Below are 26,060 nucleotides of genomic sequence, written 5' to 3' on the forward strand. Positions count from 1 at the left end.
AGATTCTGCAGATGTGAAGTCTGGTTTGAGATAGAATTATACGGATTGTGGTATTTGTTAAGTTTTTACACTGCTGTTGACAGAAGTGGAGAACAAAAGCTAAGGAAAGGGATCAGGGCTGTTGATGGCAGAAACTACATAGCTTTGTCGCTTCTTACGGCTGTTCTGATATTTTAGGGCTCTCAAGGACATACTTTGACTGTGATTTTTAAATAGAAAAAAGCAAATTTTGTTTGCATGTTACTGATAAAAATGAATCAGAATAGCAAGTTCTGAATTCAGCAGATTATTTTTTGCTACTCTTCTAACAGGGTGCCTATCTGATGACATTTGATTTAGTAATTTTAAATTGGTTGATCTGTACAATCAACTGTAACTATTAAAAAACCAACAGATTTTAATATTTTTAAAAAGAAAAGCATTTGTTTAACTTGTGTGAATTTTATAAGTAATTTAACTTTTAGGCAGTCAAATCCATAGAGCCTGCAAGGCCGCCTACAAATGTAGCCTAATTCACAGAAGGAAAGCCCTGCTTTCCTGGAGACAGCTAAACGTTTGCCTGTTGATGGGAATCAGTGAATGAATGCCTTAATTTGCTTAGTTTGCCTTGCAGCTTTCGCTTTACCTATTAAACTGGCTTTATTTCAACCCACAAGTTTTTGCTTTTTTATCCTTCTGGTTTTCTCCTCCATCCCACTGAGTGAGCGGCTGTGTGGTGCTGAGCTGCTGGCCAGGGTCAAACCATGACAGAGGCAAAAGAGAAAATTTTTCCTCCTTCACTAGAAGATTGTGTGAGTGGTGGTGGGAATTAATGGTGTAAGCAAGGCTTTTCCAGAGCCTTGGTTTCAGACAGCAGCGCTCTTTATGTTAGCAAACTGCTAGAATACATGAAGTGATTACGGTGTGTCAGCAAGATAGGAGCATGTTTGATGAAGGAAGAGGTATATATTCTTGTTAATTGGGTGTAATACAGAAGCATCATTCTGTCTAAAATGTCAGTTCCAACCTTCTCTAGTTGCGGAATAACAAAACATCACAAGCTTTTACTGCAGTACTTTTTTTTTTTTTTTTTTTAATTCTGCAAAGTTAAACTGTGAAGACTTATTTCAGGTTCTGTGAAGGATGAAAGTACTACATGCTAAATCCTGTACAAGAACTGAAGAAAACAGTTTCTATCCTCCCTTTTAATTTATTATTTTAAAACGTTCTTTGTACAAAATGGCATGTGCTGAATAGAATACTTAATTAGGAACAGCTGGAATGAATTATTGTACTTCAAGGTCATGATTTGTTTTTATCATTAATATAGTATGGTTTTCTTCCGAATTTGTGTAACGATCTGGGGAAAAAAAATTAAACCAGTACTTCTTCAGAAATATTATGTTCTTTTATTTTGTTTGCTCTCTTCGTATAATAGGTGAAATACTACAGACACTTGGCACCTGATCACTTGCTTCAAATATGCCATCGACTTGGACCACTTCTAGAGCAAGAAATTCCCCAAAGTGTCCCTGGAGTGCAGACCTTATTAGGAGCTGGCAGACAGTCTTTGCTTCGTACAAACAAAAGTATGAACATTTTGTAATAATTTTAGAGTTCTTGATATGCCTTTTTTGTGTTTTCACATGAAAAAATGCTTGCCTACAATTTTTGTGTAATTTTTTTAAAACAGGTTGCAAACATGTTGTATGGAAGGGATCTGCTCTTGCTGCACTACATTGTGGGAGGCCTCCAGAGTCCCCTGTAAATTATGGTAGTCCACCTAGTATAGGTAAGTCAATTTTATTCTGGCATTGCCATTGTAATACCCAACTTCCAGGGTGATGGATTATTGTGATGATGAGAGCTAAGTAGCGGTTCTGGTTATATTTGTCCTTGTTTGTGTCATATACCTTACCTTTATTTTCATTAAGATGTTTTGTTGTCATATTTACCAGTTTGTGTGTGGGGAAAAAAATGTGTATTGTAAATTCATGCACTAATTCTGTTCTGAAGCTAATTTTGTCTCTGAAGTATGAAATGGAATAAAATATATTTCAACAGTGAATACATTCAAATAAAACATCTTTTTTCTTAAAGAGGTAATAAAGCTGTCAGTAGATAAATAATTAGTCCTATGTAATAACTTCACACCAGGACAGCATGGCATGCAGCCATTGTTGGGGAGAGTAAGTCACATAGCCTGGTAATAGTTTTGTTTGGAAAGATTTGAGTGTCTTGTAGAAGTTACTCTTTCTGCTCTCTGGTTCATTCACTAATTTTGTAGCTGTGCTTTAGTTTGCTGTGCTGTATCATGAAGCATGCATGTGCTTTCTGTACCATTGAAAAACTGAGAAGCTGGAGGTCAGAGGTGTTCTTTTTCTTATTTTCTTTTTATTTTCTTTGTTACTTTAAAGCACTTGTATGGCCACAAAAACATGTTCTTTGTTTCTCAACCTTTTAACAAGAAGATACATGGGTTTTTTAATTGCTAGAAGAATAGACATGTGTGATACTTCAGGAGATCCTTTACGAAGGACTACCCTTTTTCTTTCATTATGGATCGGAAAATGTGCAAAATCACTTGTCTTTTCATCTTTCTCTGCTGGTGTCCAAAGAAGGATGAATGATTAAAATTACCACTGTGGATTATACCAAACCAGTAGTGGTTTATACCAGTATGGTAGTTGCAGATAGATGCGAAGTGTTGGTTGACAGTGGGCCGGGAATATCCAATTGATTGGCTCCTGATCAGGTGCAGCTGCTTCTGTCTTGACAAAAAAAAAAAAAAAAAAAAAAGACTGAAGATACATTGGGGAACTAGTGAGTAACAATGTACAAATATATAGGCAGGTGCTTTTTGGGACAGAGGCATTTTTAATGTGGTAATTTGCCATTACAGTTTTTCAATCTCTTAAACTCCTTTTGGAGACCGTTGGTAGCCTGTAAGTTTAGCATGAATTGGCAGATAGATATATATGTAAATATACATAGAATACATAATTGAGAGAGCTTAATTTGGGCTATTTATATTATTTCTAATGTTGAAGAAACTCAGAATCAAATCTCAAAGTGCATACCACTACACTTCACCCAGAGAGTTCTCTTAACAGCTGAAGCAGAAGCATGCTGCAGCTAAGAAGCTCTTACATTGAGTACAGCCAATTTTGACTTGGTCAGATGGCAAAGTATTTGGTGTTGTAGTAGTAGTTCTTTCATTTTAAAGCACAGTTTGCACCCTTTCCATGGTATTTCTGTAGATGTGTGGAATATAGGAAGGTCTTGCTGGGTGTTTAGAGCTAAGTTTTTCAGAACCTCCTCAGGTAGTATGTGTATTGGTCAGAGGTGGTTCACTTAAATCCTCATGTATCACCTATATTCATTCAGTGTGGTTTTTGGTTAGAGCTGCTATTTTGGTATTTGTGTCGGGAGTTGTTTCTGTGTTGTGCTCTAGATGTGAGGGAGAATATGCCTGTTGCTGAATAGAATAATTCTTCTTGAGTGGCTGTGCATTCGCTTGAGGACTGTAAACTTGGAAAATCATGGGCTAGATTAGCAGCTGTTTCAGCAAGGTGGCTGGAGGACTGAGCTTTCTAATAGCTAAGATTTCTTTAGTTGCCTTACCTTTTATTTACTTGGGAATACATTTTAAAACATGCTAGGCAAATCAGAATGGAAGAGGACTGTTCTGCATCGTACTGTAGCTTGCTCCATGTGTATACTTTTTAAAGGGAAAGACCGCAGTGTATGAAATCTGTGGCAGCTGGAGTTCAAAGAAAGTTGTAGAGTTGCCATGGTAGTGGAATTAAATGTTAAGAAAAATAACTTTCAGACTCGTTTTAGGGAAGAACAAGTAAGGCTTTCTAAATAAATGTTTTTATTGAATCTTTTGCAGAGCTCTGAATGTTTGCAAAATTACAGTTATTTCAACATACCACTTTTTTTCATGACCAATAATTTCCTTTTCCAAACATTGAGATAAGTGCTGGTAGCTGAATGTTTTCAGCTGTGAGGTGTATTTGGATTTTTTTGATATCTGTTTCAGAGCTGTGTGTTTAAATCATTTGTTTTTGATTTATTCTAGTCTAATCCTCTCAGTGAAATCATGAACTGGAATTACACTACTTTTATAAATTCAACTAGAAGATTTTGTTTCCTTTCTTTAAATAACTTTTCCATTTTTTCCCCTGGGAAGGCTGTATTTGCCCAACAAAAACAAATTGGAACATATTATTCTTCAGCCTGTATGTACTTCAGGTAGAGAACCCACTAATGCTTGAGGAACAGAAAAGGTTCTGAAGTCTTTCTATTGTGTGCAGCAAAACATAATTTACCTTTCAGTGAACGTACAGGAATATTCTTTAATTTCCTAGCCTGATGAATCAGTGCTATTATGATGCTGATGAGATATTCCTTAGAGTTAAGTTTTTGTGTATGTTGTGCCAACAGCCTTCGACATAGCTGGTTTATGACAATTAAAATACATCTGTACAAATATGTACTTTTCCAGAAAACTACAGAATATCTGTAGAACGTAATAAAGAGGAAAAAAAACCTTGAATACAGTATAATCTTTCCCCAATTGCTCTCACTTGTGCAACATATCGTATAAAATGTTGCAGAGTGCTTAATTAAAAACAAAAAGAGCTATGTCATATGCTAATTTGTTTTGCTAAAGGTCTTCTTGGATGCAGAAACAGAAGAACAACTCTCAGTAATTTTCAGGAATTGCTAAAAGAAGCACAGAAGCAAAGCATAAAGCTTTGGGAGCTTTGAGCTCAAAGCTCTCAGGGAGGCTGACCGCTCAGGTGTGGCGACCTGAGGTGGGACTGGCTGTTTGCCCCTGGCGACAAAGAATGTTTTTCCTGGGCAGTGTGTATATCTGCCTTTCAAAAATAGTATTTCACGGTCTTGCTCAGTAGTCTGCTTGGAGAAAAGTTCTGAGGCTTTTTGCACCTCTCTCACAACTTCTTTATTAAATGATGCTGCGGGTTTGGCTGTAGAGAGAACTTGGGGTTCTGACAGTGGTGTAGATGTCCCTTTTTAGGAATATAGTAAGTACTTTAGGCCTAAAAGCTAACCTAAGAGTACTTTGTCAAACTATTATCTGCTAATTGTAGTAAAAAACCTGAAAGACCACCTTGTGTTAAAGGAACTGTGTAAAAGTAACATCTTGTTTTACATGTTTATTCAAGTCTAAAGCGAATTGTACTAAAGTAAATGACTCGCTATGCAAGAGCAAGTGAGCTATAGAAGTCTTACAGAACTTACACTTTGAATAAAATACAAACTGAGTAAATATATAGTGGAAGCAGGTGGGATTGCATTGAAGTCAGGGAACAGTTTGGAAATGCTTGAGATTGTATAGTTTCATTTGTTTTTACCTTCTACCTCTAGAAACATCTCGCCTCCAATCTCTGTGAATTTGTTAGGGTTGGCAGTTAGTTTCATTGGGCAAATTAATATTATATGTGAAGTTATAGATGTACATAGAATTTTTATATTTTCAGAAATGCTCCAGTAAGAAGTCAGTATACATTTACTTTCATTAAATGCCTAGAGGCAAGTTCTGGGTTGGTCAAATTGCTAGCTTAACCACTCACTTGGTTGACAGTCATCTGTAAGCCAGAAGACTTGAAGTACTGCACAATGTTTAGAAGTTGAACAGAAAAATGGTAGGAAGGTAGAAGTAAATTGAAGTTGCTTTTTTTGATCTTGGACATCATTACAGAAAGGGAAAAAGCCCTCAACAACCTAAAACTGAGTGCTTGATACATTTAGTTGTACTAGCTTGAGGAGTGAAAGGAGTCTAGCAGTCTCTTTTTATTCAAAAAGCTTATTTTTTACAGCTCTGAATGCCTTGGCACTCATTAAAGGCATTTCTAGCCTTTCAAGTTAATAAAACTTGATTCAGTATGGGTAAGAGTCGTAAGTGAAGTATATTCATTAGGTGTCCTTCCAGGTGTCTTCTAAATCTGGCTTTATTTTGTGTGAATGGAAGGGGAACAAAGGTGGAATCTGTTCTTCAGAATAGAACTTCCATGAGTTAAACATGACTCCAGAAAGGAATAAAATGAAAGATAAGCCATAATGATTTTTACATGTGCTTTTTTAAATTGTAACTTACAATTGGTACAAAATTAAATCAGATTTATCACTGACTAGTGGATAAAGTAGATTACTATCCCCCATCTTTAAGGTATATTTCACATTCCAGGACCATGTCAGTAACGTGATGGCATTGGTCGCTTTGATAAAACTAAAATAAGAAAGCCAAGGCCGGGGAGGGGGGGAGGATGATCATCATAGCTAATACTGCCATGTGTTTCAGACCCCAAAATTTGTCTCCATTTTACACATTGCTGTTTTTCTTCGAACTGCTTGTTCCGTTTTGGGTGGGGAGTGAGAGACATTCTAAAACTTTGAAGGCATTCTGTTGATGCCTGTTGCATTCTTTTTGAGTGTGAGAAAATCTGTATTCTTTAAGTTCTGCTGAAAACTCCAACCCCTTTACCTTCATCAGCTTTACATATGTATTTGATTTTTAAATTGTTCTGAAGGAAGCCAAACAAATAGAGTGATCTTGACTCAGAGATGTATGTTTTTCCAGATTAAGGTTTTAACAGTTCCATTTCATCAAGTTGTCTTAAAAGCCCAACTCTCGATTCACAGTGTAGGTTCCTGAGTGGCCTTTACGGAAAAATGAATTAAACTCTTACCTTTAGAGCTTAAGGTTTGGGTAAAGAATCCCATGTTTCTCACCCTACCCCACTTTCTTTATTTCTTTTTTCTTAACTCTAGTAAAAGGTCCTGAGCAAGTTGTTATATTTGACCCTGCTTTCAAAGGAGGATTATTAGACTAGGTAATTTTCAGAGGTCCCTTCCAGCTGCAACCATTCTGTGATTCTGCAGTAACAAACTTCAGAGTTCTTCTGGCATTAAATCTAGTGAGGAACATGAAGGAACACAAAAAGGGCTTTTACATGGCTGTCAGCAGCATAAGGAACAATAGGGCCTGCTGCTGAATGGGGCAGGGGACCTGGTGACAAAAGACCTGGAAAAGCTGAGGTATTCAATGCCCTCTTGGCCTAGGTCTTGGCTGGTAATACCAGCCTTCAAAAATTTCAGGCCCTGGTGACCAGGGACCAGGTTTGGGGCAAGGAAGACTTTTCCCTTGATGGAGGAGGATTAGGTCAGGGAATGTTCGACCAAACTACACACCGAAGTCCATAGACCCTGGTAGGATTTACTGCTGGGTGCTGAGGGTGCTGGCTGATGTCATTGCAAGCTCACTCGATTATTGTTGAAATGTTCATGGTGGTCAGGGGAGCTTCTTGAGGACTGGAAGAGAACAAATGTCATTCCTGTCTTGAAGCAGGGCAACAAGGAGACTGCTGAACTAGAGATGGGCCCTCCTCACCTCAGTCCTTGGGCAAGTGATGAAGCAAGTACTCCTGAAAACCAACATGAAGGGCAAGAATGTGGCTGAGAATAGCTGGTATCGATCTATGAAGAAGTCATGCCTGACTAGCCTGGCAGCCATTTAAATGAGATGAGTGGCTTGGAGGATGGGGGGACAGTAGTAAATGTTGTTCACTTCAGCAAGGCTTTGTAATATGGCTCCCGTAACATTCTCACTAACAAACTGGTATGGGCAGAAGTGCTGGGCTCAAAGGCTTGTGACCAGCAGAATGAATTCCAGTGACTGGCATGAGGGCCAGTCACTAATGGTGTACTCCAGGGGCTGATACTAGAGCCAGTATTATTCAACATCTTCATTAGTAACTTGGATGATGAAACACCAAGTTTTGCAGACAATGCAAAACTGGGAGTGATTGATAGATCACATGGTCTGTGCTGCCATTCAGGGGGACCTCGACAGGCTGGAGAAACGGGTTAACAGGAATCTAATAAATTTCCACAATGAAAAGTGCAAAAGTCTTGCCCCTGGGGAAGAATAACCTCATGCACCAGTGGACACTGGGGACTGATGGGCTGGAAAGCAGCTTTGCAGAGAACAAGCTGGCTGTTCTGGTGTTGAACATGTCAGATGTTCGAGTCTGCTATGTGCCCTTGCACACACAAACCAAGCAGCATCCTGGGCTGCTGGAGGCAGTGCATTGTCACTAAGTCAAAGATGCTCCTTCCCCTCAGTGCAGGTGAGATCACACCTGGAGCGCTGGGTCTGGCTCTGGGCTCCTTAGAACAAGACAGACATGAACAGACTGGAACTAGTTTAGCAGAGGACTAGTAAAATGATGCAGGGGTTGAGGTATCTTGTCATACGAGGAGAATACAAAAGCACTGGGATTGTTTAGGTTTCAGAAGAGAAAGCACGGGGGCGTGTTATCAATGGGTATAAATGGGAGGGTGTGATGGAGGCAGGCAGGCTCTTCTCTTTGGTACCTCCTGACAGGACAGAGGCCACGAACACAAACTTTAATAGAGGATCTTCAGTTTAAATGGAAGAAAACACTTTTTAGAGGTGATTAAAGCACTGCCATGGGTTGCCCAGAGAGGTTGTGAATTTTCTGTCCTCGCTGGCCATAGCCCTGAGTAACCTGCTGTAGCTGACCCTGCTTGAGCAGGGGGGCTGGACTAGCTGATCCCTGGAGGTTCCTTCCCACTTGAACCATTCTGTGATAGCAGACCGTTTCAATCTTTGAGGCTGGTCGTGTTGTATGAAGATGAGCCCAGTTACCTAAAAAACAGAAGCTGATTAATTTTGTTTGGAACCAGCTGGTAAACAATTGATAGCAACTTAAAATTTGTGGCAAAGAGTTTTTTTCAATGTTCAAAACATCAACAAAGTAGGCGGCTTTCTCAGGCATTGGTTTCTGCTGATCAGTTAGCTTCATTAAATACGAAGAACGCTGATTTTGAAACCAAAATGTCATTTGGAAGTGGTAAATTGTCATCCTGTGTTGCACAACAGCCATTTAGTAACATCTGCTTTTTATGTTTGTTTTAAATTTTTTTAAATTATTTTTAAAGCAGGAACTTAAGTGTGAGTAGTAGACAGGCATGTAAAGCGTAAGTAAATAGCAATATCCTTAGTTGGCCAGGCACTGGATGGGAGTTCTTCCTGTGTAGTGTTGACTTCACATTGCCCTTCCAGCAAGGAGCAGGCAACCTCTATTCTGTTGTTCTCCTCTTTCCAAACTTTCTTCTCTTCTTGTTGGTTGACTTGCTGTAAGGCCCAGCCAGTGCTCTCTAACCCTTCCTGAGATAGTCTCATCCTTCTTCCCTTGCATATTATGTATGGTTTGTGGCTCCCACTGCAGCTGTTTAACTGTTACACCTTATCACACGTCCTGTGATTAACACCTTTGCTCATACTGACTCATTCGTGTGAGGCCAAGCAAAATTTAACGAGAGACAGAAAACCGCTAGTATGTCTAAAAGGAGAGATGTTAGACTTGGTGTCAGAGGGGATCTAAATTCACTTTTTCCCCAAATCCAGTTAAAACCAAGCAAAAATAGATTAGAGACCACATAAGGCCTGACAAGTGTTGAAGATAGGTATGGCTAACAATTGTTACAAAAGCAAAGACCTATAATTAGTACAATGTCATTATTATTAACAGTTGGTAGCCTTTCTCACCTTGGCTTGCACCAGAAAAAACAATTTTATTGTTCAGCTGCAGGAATTTATTTTTGAGACACAGCTATTTTTGATTTTTACCTGTACTCTGGAGGAAAAAATGAAGGCTATTGTGCTAGCAAAGTGTGCAGGTGACACATTGGAGTTTTCAGTGTTTGGAATAAAAAGTGGGAATAGGTCAGCTGGAGAAATCAAGCTGGATCACTTGGCAAAGTCAATGAGAGTAAATAGAAATGTAGTTAAATAGAAGGATATACTGAAGAACTGGTGGATGTGAAAATTTTGTTTAAAACCAACAAGAAAAACATTTTGAAGAAATCTTTTAAAAATTTTGTGTTTATGGACAGTGTTCAAACCTGTGGGAGGTTGATTCTCCCCCTCCGCATTGCATGATCTTAGTTAAAAATTTTCTTCCCATATAATGTCAATTTATAATGCTGTTTTTTTCCATGTCAAATCACTTAAGTCACCTCTTTTTTTACCAGTTTTAGAATTATTTTTTTTTATGTTTCAAATTTTAATCAAGGCCAAAGAGTGCAATAGATCCCAGTCGTCTTGTTTCCAGTATCACAGCGTTGCCTCTTATTTCCTTCAGTAGGTTGATTGTTACTGGACAAGGGGCATTTCACCTGCTGAGTTTCCCAGGGATGTGTGAACTAGGAGCAAGTTGCCCATTACTACTACACATCAGCAAAAGTATCATCAGAAATACTGTCTTAGATTCTGGTAAACTTACCCTTCTTCAGTGATTTAAAAAAAAACAACCCAAAACTCAAATAATAAATCCCAAACTTGAAATTTCTTTCAAGTACTTTAAAAGTACTTCAAAAATTTTCATAAATTCAGATGTATATTAAAAATTACATGCTTATATGAAGTTATCAGTTGTTTTATCCTGAAGAGTCTGCTTACAGTTTTGATATATTGACAGAACATCTTTGCAAAGTAAACTTTGTTGTTAAGCTTTTTTCCCCTTTTTGTGAGCTGTGGTTTCATGTGAAGGCATTGCTAGAAGCTGATTTCCAACTACCATTTCCATCTTACATTAAGATCAAACAAAAGGTAACTTCTGGGTAGGTTGAGATATCGTGCAAGCTCACTTTATTGTTGTGACAAAGACCTTCCTTACTCTGTTTGTGTGTATGCGTGTGTTTGGTTTGTTGGGTTTTTTTGGTGGTGGGAGGGGGGGTGGTTTGGTTTTTTTGAGAATTTTTTTTTTGGTTGGGTTTTTTTGGTGTTTTTTTAACTGTAGAGTGATCTGTCAGAAACCAAAACTAGATTTATCTTGTGACTGAACTAGTCTTGGTTTCCTGTGGTTCTAAAGTAGACTGTTGGCAAGGAAAATCTTTGTCATAAAGCACATGCAACTGCCTCTTTTTCTTGTGTAACAGTAGGGTGAAGAGGATATGGCAGAGCCTTAAGGCAGTAGTGGTGAATTGACTACAAGTGCCTCACTCCACAGCTGATGATCCTGCTCGTTCACAAAGAATCTTGACCTGGGAAAATTTCCTTGAATCCTTGGGCTGCATAGGCAGTTAACTGAAAAGTTTCAGGGCTGTTCTTACGGCCTGAGGCCAGTGGGCTTGGCATTTATCCATACCACTGAGTACTTTTGCTCCTTATAGAGTAGCTACAAACCGGTTTGCATATTTAATGTAGTTTGACCTGTACTGACTTGTGAGCCGGTGTCTGATTGGTCTGGGCCAAACCCAAGCAATTGGAGACATTTGTAGCTGTTTCACGGTTGATGCCAAGGAGTGATTGTGATTTAGTGCCCAGACCCCTGCCCTGGTCCTGCTCAATTCACTAGTACAGATGTAACCTTGGTCACATATAAAGAATGGTTAACCAGAGTAGTAATGAAAGTATTAACTGCCTCTTTTGGTACTGATAGTTCTTGGTTTTCATGTGTATGTAGTGCTCTGGGCATTGCTGGGCATCTAAGGTTTTACTTTTCATGTATTCAGAAATTTGAGATCTGATTATATTACCTGCTTTATCACAATTCTGTGAAATATAAAATGTATCACTGTTGCCATTCTTTGATCTAATAATGATATGGGGAACTGTTTGACTAATGTCTATGTATCCATGCATGTAAGCATTATACTCTGTTGCTTTATTGTTGCATGAGTAGCAGGTTAAAATTATTAACATGGAGCTTTAGTTCTTGATGAAAGATATCCATTTTATTAAAACAAAGTAGATTTCTGCTCCTGGACCTTCTTGTCTTTTAAACTTGGAAAAAAATTACTGCAGACTCTTTGAACAAGATTCTGTTAGTCAAATTCAGAATTTTCTGTAAGATTTGGGTAAATTTGTATGTAAATTTTTGTTTGGCATTTTTTTGTTTGTTTAGCTGAAGTGGGTAGCAATATCCTTAAAAATACTACTGTCTTGCAAGTGGTGGATAAATGTTTAACTGTAGACTACAAAAAACCAAGTTGCATTGGAGAAGGTTTGTATGTTTGCTGCTCTTCAGTTAATAGCAATGCTTGTTAAATGTGAGGTAGTTTAGTCCTCCATGGAAGCTGCCTCAGTCTTCCTGAATTTCTCTCACTAGGTATAAAGTGAGAAGCATACATTTGGGCTTGAAAGTTGTATTGCATCTTTTTGCTCTGCTTTAGTTTGACATATTTTTGCTCATCTATATTGTAGGCTACTTTTGTATGTATTTTTCCCTAATTTACGGCAAAATGAGGCAATTACTATAGTAAGTTTTTCATATAGCAGGTGGTACAGTATTGACATAAACTTTCCATCTTGGAGAAGTGTTTTAGTTTATGAACCCAATATAAATGCCGTGTCTCCTTTTTTCTTTCCCTGTTTGGTAGTGGATACCCTATTTTCAAGAAAACTAAATGGAAAGTACAGACTTGAACGCCTTGTTCCAACTGCAGTCTATCAACACATGAAGATGCACAAACGAATTTTAGGACACTTGTCTTCTGTATACTGTGTAACTTTTGATCGGACTGGCAGGCGAATATTTACTGTAAGTACAAAATCTTTATTTTTTTTATTTTTTTTTTAAGTATAGATAGCAAGTCACCTAATTGTTTCTAAAAACTAAATATACTGATCTTATGTATCAAGAGGACATACATGCTTTATTACTGTTAATGCTCATGTGCTTTTTAATAACCATGCTGGTTTGCATGTTAAAATAGTTTTGGCTTACATGGCTTAAGGCTGGATGTGATGGTGATTGCTGGTCTATGTGGTTCAGTCAGAAAACTGAGGTTATTTTCAGTCGAAGGGAATTGCCCTATGTAGATTCTTTCCTCTGGACTTGTGTTTTCTAGAAAAAACATAAGTAAAAGAATGGACCACCAACACAGAATTTCATTAGGAAGTCGGGCAGGACAATCAATGTGTAATTAAAGATTATTTGACTATTTTCTCTTAACTTTTTTAAAATTTAAAGCATGACTACTAAGTTTAACAGCCTGATGATACACTTAGATTTGGTACATCATGTTGAAGGAATTAGAAAGCTGAAAATTCACGTTATGTATTGTAATATATGTTGGGTCACAAGGAATTGTCTTCATGAGTTCCCAGGAATGTTTCTGTACCGGTGTTCTTAATGTTTTTAACTATTTGCCTTTGTTTTGTTGTTAAAAAAGTAATGTTGGATAGATGTCTGAAGTCAGGACTGAAATTGCAGGTTTCCCAAGGAATGGGAATGATAAAACCAGATAGATGTGAGTGTAATTTCAATTCCTTGGCAAGTAGTCAATTTTAGTAGAGCCAAACATCTCATGAATACATACCTCATGCCAGTCTGGGACAGTTTGGCTGCATTTATTTCCTTGCCACAAATACTGGATGTAATTGATACCTTTGTGGATCCAGGAGCTTGGCTGTGTCCTTTCTGACATGGTAGATACTTCTACCTGCATTGCTTGAATTATGGTTCAGTTCTACTTCATGTATTGCAATCCTAACTTGTAAAGTTCTTTCAATGTGGTTGTAAATATAATTTGCCCTTTCACTCACATACGTTTTGCTTTGTTGCATGGAAGCATGTGTGGTTGTAGGAATGGGGCACTTGTAGCGTTTTGAACACCTGTTTACTTCAGGCATAGCAGACTTCTTTTGTACTTCTTTAGCCATCATTGACAAGCAAAGTCCCTCAACAGTCATAGGCATTAAATTCTTATGACCTGTAGTTTATGCATGATTAACCTATCAGGAAAAGAGCTCTCTTGTGAGTTTGTTCTATATGTGATACAGCAGAATGGATTAGAGATGTTTATGTGTACCAAGTATAAAAATCACCTGTGCTCACCCTGTTCACCTCTAAGTAAAAACTTGTTTGTGCTTTGTAGATGAAGTGTGTAGAACTCCTTGTTAAGGTCTCCCGATTATTCATTTTCCTAAAACTTTCCCATGTTCCTAAAACCTTTCCTTTTCCAGAGGTTAACTAAACTTCCTCTTGGGTGCATCTGCAGTGATCACTCCTTTTTGCACATTTGCTTGCTTTTTGCAGTCTGATTTTAAAAATGAGTAAAGAGATGAATTGTCTTGACAGTAGCAGCAGTTTGTTTCCAAAAGAAAAGCAGAAGAACCTGAATTAAAATGGGGGGAGCAACACTGCTTCTGCAACCCCAGGGCTTTGTTGGCAGTCCTTTGCTGACAGATGCACTGGTGTCCTGGTATGATTGCTTGAAGAAGGTCTCAGTTGAGATCATGGTTACTTCAAACTAGTGTTAAATAGAGTGGCCATATAAATTAATTGTGACTAGTGAATTTTCATTTTGGGGAGCCTGGGGCAGAGCTTCTTACCTCTGCATTCTCAGGTAAATCCAGTGTTGTTTGTTTAGATGTTTCAGTGGTTGTTGGCAAATGGAAAACCAATGGGTTGTATTCCACATTCCAGTAAAATCCCAAGTTGCTGTAGGTGGTGTGATGTAGTCAGTGGATAAACAGTCATGAACTGCCTTGCAGTTGTGTCTGTATAATGAAATGGTGCCAATTCTTTTCAATCTAGACCACTGCAATTTCTAAAGTCTCTAGTGTAGTAAATAGAACTAAGAATTCCTGATAAAAAACTTCATTCCAGACACATCTGTTGCCGGCATGTAAATTTGCATGCATCGATAGGGAATCATTCTTGTTCTGTTTTTACTCTACAGCCTCCAGCATTCTGTGACATTAGCTAGGTAAGAGGTTGGTTTAGGTTTAAAATTGGTTCTAGAAGATGCATTGTAACTGTTTCCTTTTCCTCCTGACCCTTGAAGGATTGAAAGCCTCTAAATTCAAGTTCTGTTTATGTTCTGCTTCAAATTAAAAGGAAAAGAAAGTGGTCTCAGCACATTTTTGAGTCATTTTCTTCTGGAAGATGTTATCTTTGCTAGGAAGAAGATGCTTTTCGGAAGAAGTTTGCCTAAAGGCAGTGAAAACAGGATGTTATGCAGTTTTCCTGCTAGCTAGTTAGTAGATCTGTATTGGGTTTGCATGGCCAGGTTTTGGTAGCGGGGGTGGCTACAGGGGTGGCTTTTATGAGAAGCTGCTAGAAGCTTCCCCCATGTCTGATGAAGCTAACGCCAGCCGGCTCCAAGATGAACCTGTCACTGGCCAAGTCTAAGCCCATCAGTGAATGCTGGTAGCACCTCTGGGATAACATACTTAAGAAGGGGAAGTAGTTGCTGTGTAACAGCAGTTGCAGCTGAAGAGAGGAGCAAGACTATGTGAGACCAACAAGTCTGCAGACACCAAGGTCAGTGAGGAAGGAGGGGGAGGAGATGTTCCAGTTGCTGGAGCAGAATTCTCTGCAGCCCATGGTGAAGACCATGGTGAGACAGGCTGTCCCCTGCAGCCCGTGGAAATCCATGGTGGAGCAGATATCCACGTGCAGCCTGTGGAGGACCCCACACCAGAGCACATGGATGTGCCTGAAGGAGGCTGTGACCCCATGAGAAGTCTGTGCTGGAGCAGGCTCCTGGCAGGACCATGGAGAGGAGCCCGCGCGGGAGCAGGTTTGCTGACAGGACCTGTGACCCTGTGCTGGAGCAGTCTGTTCCTGAAGGTCTGCACCCCATGGAAGGGACTGACACTGGAGCAGTTTATGAAGGACTCTTTCCTGTGGGAAGGACCCCACACTGGAGCAGGGGAAGATTGTGAAACGTCCTCCCCCTGAGGGCAAAAGAATGGCAGAGACAATGTGTGATGAACTGAATGAAACGCCCCGTTATTCCGTGTCCCCCTGTGCTGCTGGGGTGGTGGTGGGGTGGAGATAATCAGGAGTGAAGTTAAGTCCAGGAAGAAGGGAGAGGTGGGGGGAGGTGTTTTAAGATTTAGGTGAGTGTTTTTCTCACTCCACTAGTTTGATTTGATTGGTAATAAACTAATTTCCCCAAGTTGAGCCTGTTTTGCCCATGACAGTAATTGGTGAGTGATCTCTCCCTGTCCTTATCTTGACCCACAAACCTTTCATTATGTTATCTGTTGCCTGTCTGGCTTTGGGCACCTGGCATCCAGCCAGGGTCAGTCCACCACAAGGTCATGCAATGACTGATTCTATTTGTATCGTTTTACGGATTTCACAAGAGATTTCTGAAGATCAACCTCTTACCCTTTTTTTTCCCCCCAGATATATAAAAATATTTTAATACACAAATTGTGTTTTCTTGGTAATTTGGATTTTTTTAATTAATTACAATTAAAGGCATCTTTACTTGCAAAGACACAGCCTATTGGCCATCATTGAAGAAAACCTAATTATTTTTGAGACTGTATTCTGGATCTCTTGAAAAATGTGACTTGCAGAACCCACACAGAGTAATAGAAAAAAGCATTGTCTTCTCTGGTTCCTGCACTGCTTACCTTTCTGACTGCAAAGGAGGATGGCCAACTCCGTGTCCCCCACCTTTATCTTCCTGTCTTCTCTGACATTACTCCTTCTAGGGAATAATGAAGTGTTGTGTAGTACTCTGCGTAAGATTTCCCACCCAAGATTAATTGGTAAATTTCTTTGCAGTTTCACTTCAGCCCACAAGTGTGTGTAATTGTAGGAAAGTGAAGCACTTTTACTCTACCTTGGCAATGCTGACATCAGTTCTGTCTTGGTGCTGAACTTGTTCTGGGATTCACTTTTGAGAAAATGCTTTTTTATAGGCACATAATTCATAGCAGTTGTAGATGCAACCTTGAAAACATGAGCTGCGGTATAAGCTGGTGCCTTTGCTAGCAGAACTGCAAGAGTATTTTAAGAGTTGTGAATTGTCACATTCAGTTCAGATAGAATTCCATGAATTTATTTGGATTTTAATACTGTTATCTTGCCAAGATGCTACAGAATTTACAGTTTTAACTTAGTCTTTTCTTTTTCCTTTTTTTCTCTTCCTTTTTTCCTTGTTGAGATTTGCTAACAGTCTTAATTTTTTTCTGCAATGGAGAGGTACAACACATGCCTCTATAGTGGTATTGTAGACAACTGGTAGGGAGCAGGCTTGTTTTTTGGTGATCATCTTCCCTTGGTTTGCTGTTACTAAACCCACCAGGTGGCATTAGGTTCCAGAACTAGCTGTTCTTCTCTTTCTGACCATTTTACACCTTTTAGTTGTCTATGAGCAGGTTGCTCTCCATCAGTAACATTCTGAAACAGCATTTTAGGGGTCTCATAATGCAGGGTTTGGTTTATTGGTTGACAACTACTTTTTTTTCTTTCTTTTTTTTTTTTTTTTTTTTAAATGCTTTGAACTATCTGTTCATCCAGTAAAATGGCTGCAGGCTGTAAGCTTACTGAGAAGTCAGTAGCCTATTCATAATATTGATTTGTACAACGTGAGAATTGCAGAAGCATGTTTTGTGTAATATGTATAGCTCTGTAGACAGAGTTGGTTTTGGGGGTTTTTTAAGTTGTGCAACTCCAAGAAAAATGGGTTTGATGTTTCTCAACTGTGATGCAATTAATATTAATGGCTTAGTTCTATTCTCATGTGTGTACTGCTTTGAGAAAGAGATTAATCCACATTTGAGCGATTTCAACCCTCTAGTATTTTGGAAGTTCTGGGTTCCCTATTCCCTTCTACTTTCAGGTGTCTCTTTTTGAGCAATTCTGTTTCACACACGCATGCGCCGCCCGCCCTATGTGCTGCTTGGGGTTTTTTTGGTGGCAACTGCACTTTTGAGGAGAGTGCACAAGCTTCTTCATACTTTTAAGTCTCGCATTGTGGCAACAGTAGGATGGAATGAGCTGATACTGTTATTCAGATAGAAATTGTATCAAGTAGATGTAGAGTTTGAACCTTTTTGATGCGTTAGGTAACACAAGTGCAAATTTGAATCTGGAAACACAGGAACAGTTAGTGAAATTTACTGAGTTAACATGGGGGGGGGGGGGGGAACCCAAATCTGAGCGCTTTATACAGTGCTCGTATGTTTAAGGAAGCAAAGAGATTAAAATGGAATCTGCTTAGAACTTTATAAGCAAAGTTTAGAAGAAAAAAGGGACCCTTTTTTTCTCTAAACTGCTTATAAAGCCCTAAACAGCAAGTTTGCTAGTTCTGTTGAAAAGCCATGTTAACTTGTTCATTGGAATTGATTTGAAAGTACGCATTACAGAATTTGTTTACCAAATTTTTTTCCTTTCTTTTTCCTTTAGCTTCTCAGCAACTTAGTAGAAGTGAATTAAATCAAGCTATAAGTGAAACTAGCCTGTGTGTGTATGACTGTCAAAAACATTCAGTGACTGAGCTAATAATTTAAACTTTTTTTTAACAAATAACACTGCGTCTTTCAAGGTATTCAATATGAGTGAGATTTGCAGCCTTTTCAAAAGCATTAAATGCTAACAACTATATTTAAATGCAGTCAAACCACTAAATTTAAGAGGTCCTTGAATCTTCTTCTTTCCTGTAGAAGTTCTGGGTAGGTAAGCGTCTTACTGGAAGGCCCCAAGTTGTACCTATTAATTAAAACCTGTTCCTGAAGGTGGTTTACTTTCTTTTCATACAGGTATTTGAGCTGAGCTAAAAGTAGCAATAAAAGTAGAGTTAAGATGCATAGTAGTTTCATTTAATGAAACTACTTTTTTTCCTTTCTTTTTCCTTTAGCTTCTCAGCAACTTAGTAGAAGTGAATTAAATCAAGCTATAAGTGAAACTAGCCTGTGTGTGTATGACTGTCAAAAACATTCAGTGACTGAGCTAATAATTTAAACTTCTTTTTAACAAATAACACTGCGTTATTTGTTTAATATTGTTATTCATTTAATGAGTCTTAGTTCAATGGGTCTGAAAGAAAAAAAAAAGATCTAGGAGGAAATGGTCATTTCAAGGGTTTGATAAAATTTTTAATAGAAAAAGAATAACAGAAGTTAGAGTATCGAACACTTGGTTTTCATATTCATGCAGTCTAAAATGACGGGGCAAAGACCAAAGACTGCGCATGCTTATTAGTTTGCGAGGATACACTTTGAAGAAGTTCTAAGGTAATTCAGGAGGACTTCTGAGGTTCAAGCTGAATAATTGGATTAATACATACTTACGTTGCTGTGTTGTGGTTAAAATGACTACCAAAGTCCTAGCTTAGATGAATTCAAGAGAAATTACAGAATCTGTTTCATACTTGCTGCTAGAATGCTCCAATTTATTTATTTTTATGGAAACTCCCCAAGGAAATTGGAAAAATTGAAGATTAATGCTCAGGAAAGAGTTGTGGTGCTGTCCAGAGCTTTGGAGAGTGATGCCTGTTAGTAAGGTGCAATGGCATGCTTGAGGTTTAGAACTTCTGGTGTAAAAACAAAGGGGGGATCCAATTATCATGCAGTTTTGTCTATGGAGTACTTTTTTTCTTTGGATCCTTTAACTGCATTAACAGAGTAACTTACCATTAGAACCACTTTATCAAGGGCTTTGGTGGTTTCTGACTTGTCGAGGTGCTAAGAGAGGGCAGGGCAGAGGGAAGGTTTTTTTTGTTATGGATACTGTGGGTTGTGAAAAGGAGAATAAGAAGCAAATACGGGGTAAACTTTCTCAACAGGGTGACCAGCCTGGTGAGGAGAGTGTTAGAGTAGGAGAGATGTGGGAGGGAGACAAGAAGTCACAGTCACATGAAGAAGCAGTGGACCAGGTGGGTAAGCAAAGAATGTGAGGCGATATAGATGGTAAAACCCCTGAAAACAACAAAAAGGGCTGAAGAGGGCCCACCCCAAAGTGTATGCACATAGATCGTGGAGTGTATTATGGGGAAAGCTTTCACGCTTTGAGAAATCAGCCTGACTATGTGGAGAAAAGCAGGAGAAATTGGAATTCTGTGGGTAGTTGCAGGGGTACAGTCTTACTGGGATCAAAGAAGTGAAGTGGCATTGGATAGCTCACAGGACTGGGGTGCTGCTGTGGATGGATACAGACTCTTTAGGAGGGGCTGGCCAGGATGGCAAGGAGTGGGAGTTGTCCTTCATGTGGGAGAGTAGCAGGAATGCATGGAGCTCTGCCTGGGGACAGGTGATGAGCCAGCTGAGAGCTCATGGGTGGGTTAAAGGGCCCATCAGTGTGGGTGACATTGGGGTGGCTGTCTGCTACAGGTTTCCTGATCAGGAAGAAGTAGATGAGGCCTTCTTCAGGCAACTGGCAAAAGCCTCTGCTAGTCCTCCTGGTGGACTTGAACCACCCTGGTATCTGCTAGATGGGGAATGCGGCAGCATGCAGGCAATCCAGGAAGTTTCTGCAGTCATGCCCTGATGACAGCTTCCTGGCACAGGTCACTGGGGAGCTGACAACAAAAGACACTCGCTGGATCTGTTAGTTACAAACTGAAGAATTGTTTTTGGATGTAAAAGCCAAGGGCTGTCTTGGCTACAGTGACCATGAGGTGACTGAGGACAGGATCCTGTGAGGAAGGATTGAGGCAAAAAGCAGGATCACAACCCTGGACTTCAGAGGAGCAGATTTTGACCTGTCTGAGGACCTGCTTGGAAGAATCCTGTGGGATATGGTTGGGGGGAGAGAGGAGGGGTCCAGGACAGTTGGCTGTTTTTAAGTATCATCTCTTCCAGACTGAAGAATGATCCATCCTAATGTGCAGGAAAGCAAGCAGAGGTGGCAGGGGACCTGTGTGGATAAGCAGTGAGGTCCTGACAAAACTCAAACACAAAAAAGAAGCATGCAAGAGGTGAAAGCAGGGACAAATAACTTGGGAGAAATACAGAGCCACTCTCTGGAAGTTCAGCGATGGGGTTAGGAAAGCTGAAGACAGCCTGGAATTGAATCTGTCAAGGGTTGTGAAGAGCAACACAAATGGCTGCTGGAAGTATATGGGCAGCAAAGGGAAGACTATGGAAAATGTGGTCCTGCTGATGAGTGGGGCAGGAGACCTGGTGACAGAGGACACGGAAAAAGCTGAGATGCTTGACTGTCATCTTTGCCTCAGTCTTTAGTGCCGGACTTGTCTTAAGGAGTCCCAAGTCCTTGAGACCAGAGGGAAAGTGTGGAGCAAGGAAGACTTGTCCTTGGTGGAGGGGAATCAGGCTAGGGAATATTTAAATGAACTAGCCATCCGCATATCCATGTGCGCTGATTTGGGCTGGGATAGATTTAATTGTCTTTGTAGTAGCTAGTATGGAGGGCTATGTTTTGGATTTGTTCTGGAAGCAGTGTTGATAATACAGGGGCTGTTTTCATTACTGGTGAGCAGCACTTACATGGTGTCGAGGCCTTTTCTACTTCTCACCGCATCCCACCAGTGAGTGAGGCTGCGGGGATGCATAAGGAGTTTGGAGGGAACAGAGCTGGGACAGCTGATCCCAGCTGACCAAAGGGATATTCCATACCACAGGATGTCATGTTGAGCATATAAAGCTGGGGGAAGGAGGAGGAAAGGGGGGACATTCACAGTGATGCCATTTGTCTTCCCAAGTAATTGTCATGTGTGATGGAGCCCTGCTTTCCTGGAGATGGCTGAACACCTGCCTGCCCATGGGAACTAGTGAAAGAATTCCTTGTTTTGCTTTGCTTGCATGTGTGGCTTTTGCTTTATTTTATTAAATTGTCTTTTATCTCAACCCATGAGTCTTCTCACTTTTACTCTTCTGATTCTCTCCCCTACCCCACCACGGGGGGGGGGGGGGGGGGAGAGTAAGTGAGCAGCCAAGTGGTGCTTAGTTGCTGGCTGGGGTTAAACCATGACACCATGTTGGGACCTGATGAGAGACACTGGCAGGTGACACTGTGAGGCCATTCTCAATTATCTTTGAGAGGCCATGATGATCAGGAGAGGTTCCTGTGGACTGGAAGAGAGTAAATGTCACTCCTGTCTTCAGGAAGGGCAAGAGGGTTGTTCCAGGGAAGTACAGACCATTCATTTTCATCTGTCACCTAAGAAGGTGATGGAGTAAACCCTCCTTAAAGCTATTTCCAACCATATTAACAGTAAGAACATGATCAGCATTGATCTACGAAGGGGAAGTCGTTCCTGTCCAACTTGATAACCTTATATGATCAAATGACTAATTGGATGAGGGACAGCAGTAGATGTTGTTTTTCCTGACTGCAGCAAGGCTTTCAGTGCTGTCTCCCATAGCATCCTTACTGGCAAACTGATGAAGTACAGGTTGCATAAGTGGACAGTGAGAGTGAAAATGGCCAGGTTTGAAGGGTTGTGATTAGCAGCACAGAGCCCAGCTGGAGGCCAGTCACTAGGGGTACCACAGGGTGTGGTGCTGAAGCCAGTACTTTTTAATGTTCTCCGTAAGGTCCTTGGTGATGGGACATTGAGTACCTTCAGTAAATATACAAAAGGTTACAGGCATTGTTGATACATCATCCTGTGTGACCTAGTCTAGCTGACCCTACTTGAGCAGGGGGAGTGGACTAGGCGATCTCCAGAGGTCCCTTCCCACCTCAGTGATTCTCTGGTTCTGTCTGTCGCCGTTCAACTCTGCATGCTTCAGTGGTTTTCCCTGGGCTGGCACTGTAGCAGTTTAGCAGCTAAGAGAAGGTAGGCATGTACCACAGAATCTCAGCATGGAAGTTTTATGTATAAGTAGAGATAGTATATGTACCATTGCTCTCCTTACCCAAGAGGCAGAAAATACAATTATTAACAAGCTCCCTTACTATCTCTTTTGTCAAATAGACATGTCCCTGCAACAGACACTCTTATGACCAAGTTTTTGAAGTAGAAACTAGCTGTTGGCTTGCTATAACTAACCAAGACTGCACAAGGGAGCAGTCCTTTGTTGAGTATTGAGGCTAAATATTTAAGAGCTGTGCTCTTCTGTAACGCTGATTGCTCACACTTGGTGTCCATGGAGGACCAAAGAGAAATCTGAAATCTCAAATTGTACTTTTCTGTTTGAGGGAAGAGGGACCTTCTCTTAATAGAAGTACTTGTTTAAAATGAGTATGCAATGTCAGAATTTGTTTGACAATCTTAATTGGAGGCTCGGAAGTTTATTCTGAGGTGGAAGCATGGGAGAAGTTGTCTTGCCCACATCTTTGCATTCATGGCTGCACCTGTTGAAGGGTTGGGAAGAAAGACAAGTTATGGCCTTAAAGTCATGCCCACCTGAGGAAAAGCAAAAGCATGGTAACTGGTAAATCAAAATTACCTACCAAGGTACTCCAGAAATCAATGACACAGTAAAGTTTTAAGTTACCTTGATTTCACATGTCTGGAGTCCCCCTGCAAAATGTTCTGCTGGGTTAAAATGTTACTAATGCTCCAAAGTAGCCTTTTTACTGATGCTGAAGATGTGTTGCTTCTGTAGAGAAGCAACCTGCATTTGTGATCTGTAGAAACATGTGCCCTGTCAATGTATGTAAATACAGTCAGCTTTCTTTTTAGTGTTTAAAAAACTGGGGCTATAGTTGTCTCTTGTGTTAAAGAGATAAGTGTCTTGTCAGAATTGATATAAATAATAAAGGAAGAGTGAAACTGCTGTGCGTAACTGGCTGTGAGCCATAAACAACTTGTTCACTAAACAACAAATAAGCCTGAGAAAGTTGACTGGTTTGCAGGGTGTTGTTACAAATGAGAATGGGTGTATAATTGTTAGGTAACTGCAGGTATGCTGTTCCCCTCTTCCCGGGTACTAGCTTTAAATCTGAACTAATGTAATGAGTAAAATTTAGCTACCTTTTAAATTAGAGGACTGTTGGTTGGTTTTTTTTTTTTATAGCAGTAACATAAAAGAAGTTAAGAAAATAAATTGTTCATCAGTATTAACATAATGTGAACAGGCTAGTCAGTATTTATTAAAAAAAGGAGAGGAAAAAAAAAGCTTTCTGAATCATTTTATGCATTCCAATAGCTGCAGTATGTATCTGGGTTTCTTTTGAAAGTGTTTCCTGGAGCATTTGCCTAGCACTGGTGGGACAGCTCTATGTCACATATAGTGTGTGTGTCAGTGAGCACTTCCCAAGCTGGGTGTTGGAGTCCTGGGACTGGGCTGCCCAGAACAGTAGCTGAATGGAGCTGTGGCAGTGTGGGATCTCTATAGTTACGTGAATGTAGACTAAGGAGTGTACTAAGTAGGGAAAATATGCGTCACTTGTTTACAAAAGCTGCGATGTTGAAAATAGTAGTGGTAGCCTCTAAATATTTTTTGAGACTTTTGGTTGTTAGATGCTTACGTTCACTGAATGCTTACCAGTCTTTTAAAAATCTGGCTGTTTGTGCCTGTACCGAATGGATACCATTTTTATAAAAGGTGGAGGAAAGTATTGCCCTGCCTTCTGACTGTCTTCAAAGAATAAATGCTAAGAAACTTGTGCAAAGACACTGTAAATAGATGAAAGAGGAAAAAACGGATGAAATTTTATAACAGTGGTGTCACTTTGTAACTTGCTGCAGCACCTCTATGTGTCCAGAGCAGATCAGTGCTCCAGATGTTAAAATCCAACATCCAGCTTTGTATTGCTTCTGAACCTAAGCAAATTAATGAAATATTTCCAGCAAATCTCAGCTGTCAGTGCCTTTGTGCAGTGTTCAGATATTATTGTGCTGAGTGAGGTGCAAAGATATTCAGACTTTCAGGGACGCGCAGGAATGCAATGAAAAATGAAGGACTGAGTCTGGAAATTTTTGCTAGGGCTGTGAGTTTGTTGTATACAGGCAAGCAGCTGTTACAGTGATGTGGGAAGACCAGCTAAATGTGAGTTGAATATGAATAGGTGAAGCCTCTGAGGTTTGTTGAGAAAGAGTGATCATTTTGGTGATTGTTCATGTGAGTATCAAAGCAGATTTATAGTACTTCGACTTAACGGAATAGCTGTTCATGCAGGCTCTTTACCTCATTGTTACTGTGGTAAGTATACTGCTAATGCTGATAGGGCACGAAGATAAGGAACGTAAGTGGGTATAATGCTAAATGGCAAACACTGTACCAATTCATGATTCATTTTAATGTTTAATGTAAATTTTCATTTTAATGTTGCAACTCTGGTTTGTGCTAGAGTTTTTGGGAAAAGCGTGTTACTGAAGAGCATAAATCCAACTTGGCTGTAGGATTTGTGATCTGTGTTACAAACACATCATGCTTTGTATATACTGTTGAGAATTAATGTAATCCTGTGTTTTGAATGCAGTGTGGAAAAGTGTTAAAAGCCGGGGGCGGGAGGGCATGTCATATGATACTTACCTGCACATGCTACTAGTTCTGTTTTTCAGTTCGTTGTGTTAGTTAACTGTAACATCAACAGCTAATGGTATGGTTGAAATTTCTACCTTCCAGGGATCAGATGATTGCCTTGTAAAAATCTGGGCAACAGATGATGGAAGGTTGTTGGCTACCCTGAGAGGGCATGCAGCTGAAATATCTGACATGGCAGTGAACTACGAAAACACCATGATAGCTGCTGGAAGCTGTGATAAAATGATCAGAGTTTGGTGCCTTCGAACTTGTGCACCCTTAGCAGTTCTGCAGGGCCACAGTGCATCTATAACATCATTGCAGGTAGGTTTTTGCTTTGCAAACTCACCTGAGCAATAAAGTACATAATTTGACTGAAAAAGGAACCACCCAGGAATGTTCTGTGTAATAAAATTGCGTGCCTGTGAAGTGAGAAGGAATTTTCACAGTATGCATTGTGAAATAACACGTGTTTATTGTCAAAATGCATGACCCTTGAAACATGCCAGACATAATCCTTGTTCAAAAAAATTGCATGATGCACGTGGGCAGTTCTGTTTTGAAGTATCGTTCCTTTCCAGGCTGTGATTCTGACTGCAGGTCCACTGAGCAAGAACTGCAGTCACTGCTGAATACTTTGGTTTATTTTTGTTTCAAGTTGCATGCTGTTGCACAACTTGGGTTGTGGGGAGGGAGAATCCAGAGTGCTTTGCCAAGTAACCCAGGAGGGTTGTTCTGAAGGAAGAGAGTGACTCTGAGCAGCATTGTGTTATTTTGGTCTTCATTACAATTTAGTTTTCTTAAGTATGGTTCGATACTTGATTTATTTTTTTTTTTGTGAGAAGTCAATGACTTGAGGAACTTCTTAGCACATCTGGAACAGATTAACAGCAGAGCT

The 26,060-nt window shown here is 39.9% G+C and overlaps 1 protein-coding gene across 3 annotated transcripts in view; it reads left to right on the forward strand.

Moving 5' to 3' along the window:
• PHIP (pleckstrin homology domain interacting protein) overlaps nucleotides 1-26,060 on the forward strand; it is a 119,316-nt gene that overhangs the window by 9,428 nt on the left and 83,828 nt on the right. For all 3 annotated transcript variants that reach the window (XM_055714372.1, XM_055714373.1, XM_055714374.1), the window contains exons 5-8: nucleotides 1,418-1,568; nucleotides 1,673-1,771; nucleotides 12,418-12,578; nucleotides 25,265-25,486. In XM_055714372.1, the coding sequence (XP_055570347.1) occupies nucleotides 1,418-1,568; nucleotides 1,673-1,771; nucleotides 12,418-12,578; nucleotides 25,265-25,486 (633 nt within the window). The remainder of the gene's footprint in view (nucleotides 1-1,417; nucleotides 1,569-1,672; nucleotides 1,772-12,417; nucleotides 12,579-25,264; nucleotides 25,487-26,060) is intronic.

Source organism: Falco cherrug, chromosome 6, assembly GCF_023634085.1.
Source record: "Falco cherrug isolate bFalChe1 chromosome 6, bFalChe1.pri, whole genome shotgun sequence".
Taxonomy (NCBI): Eukaryota; Metazoa; Chordata; class Aves; order Falconiformes; family Falconidae; genus Falco; species Falco cherrug.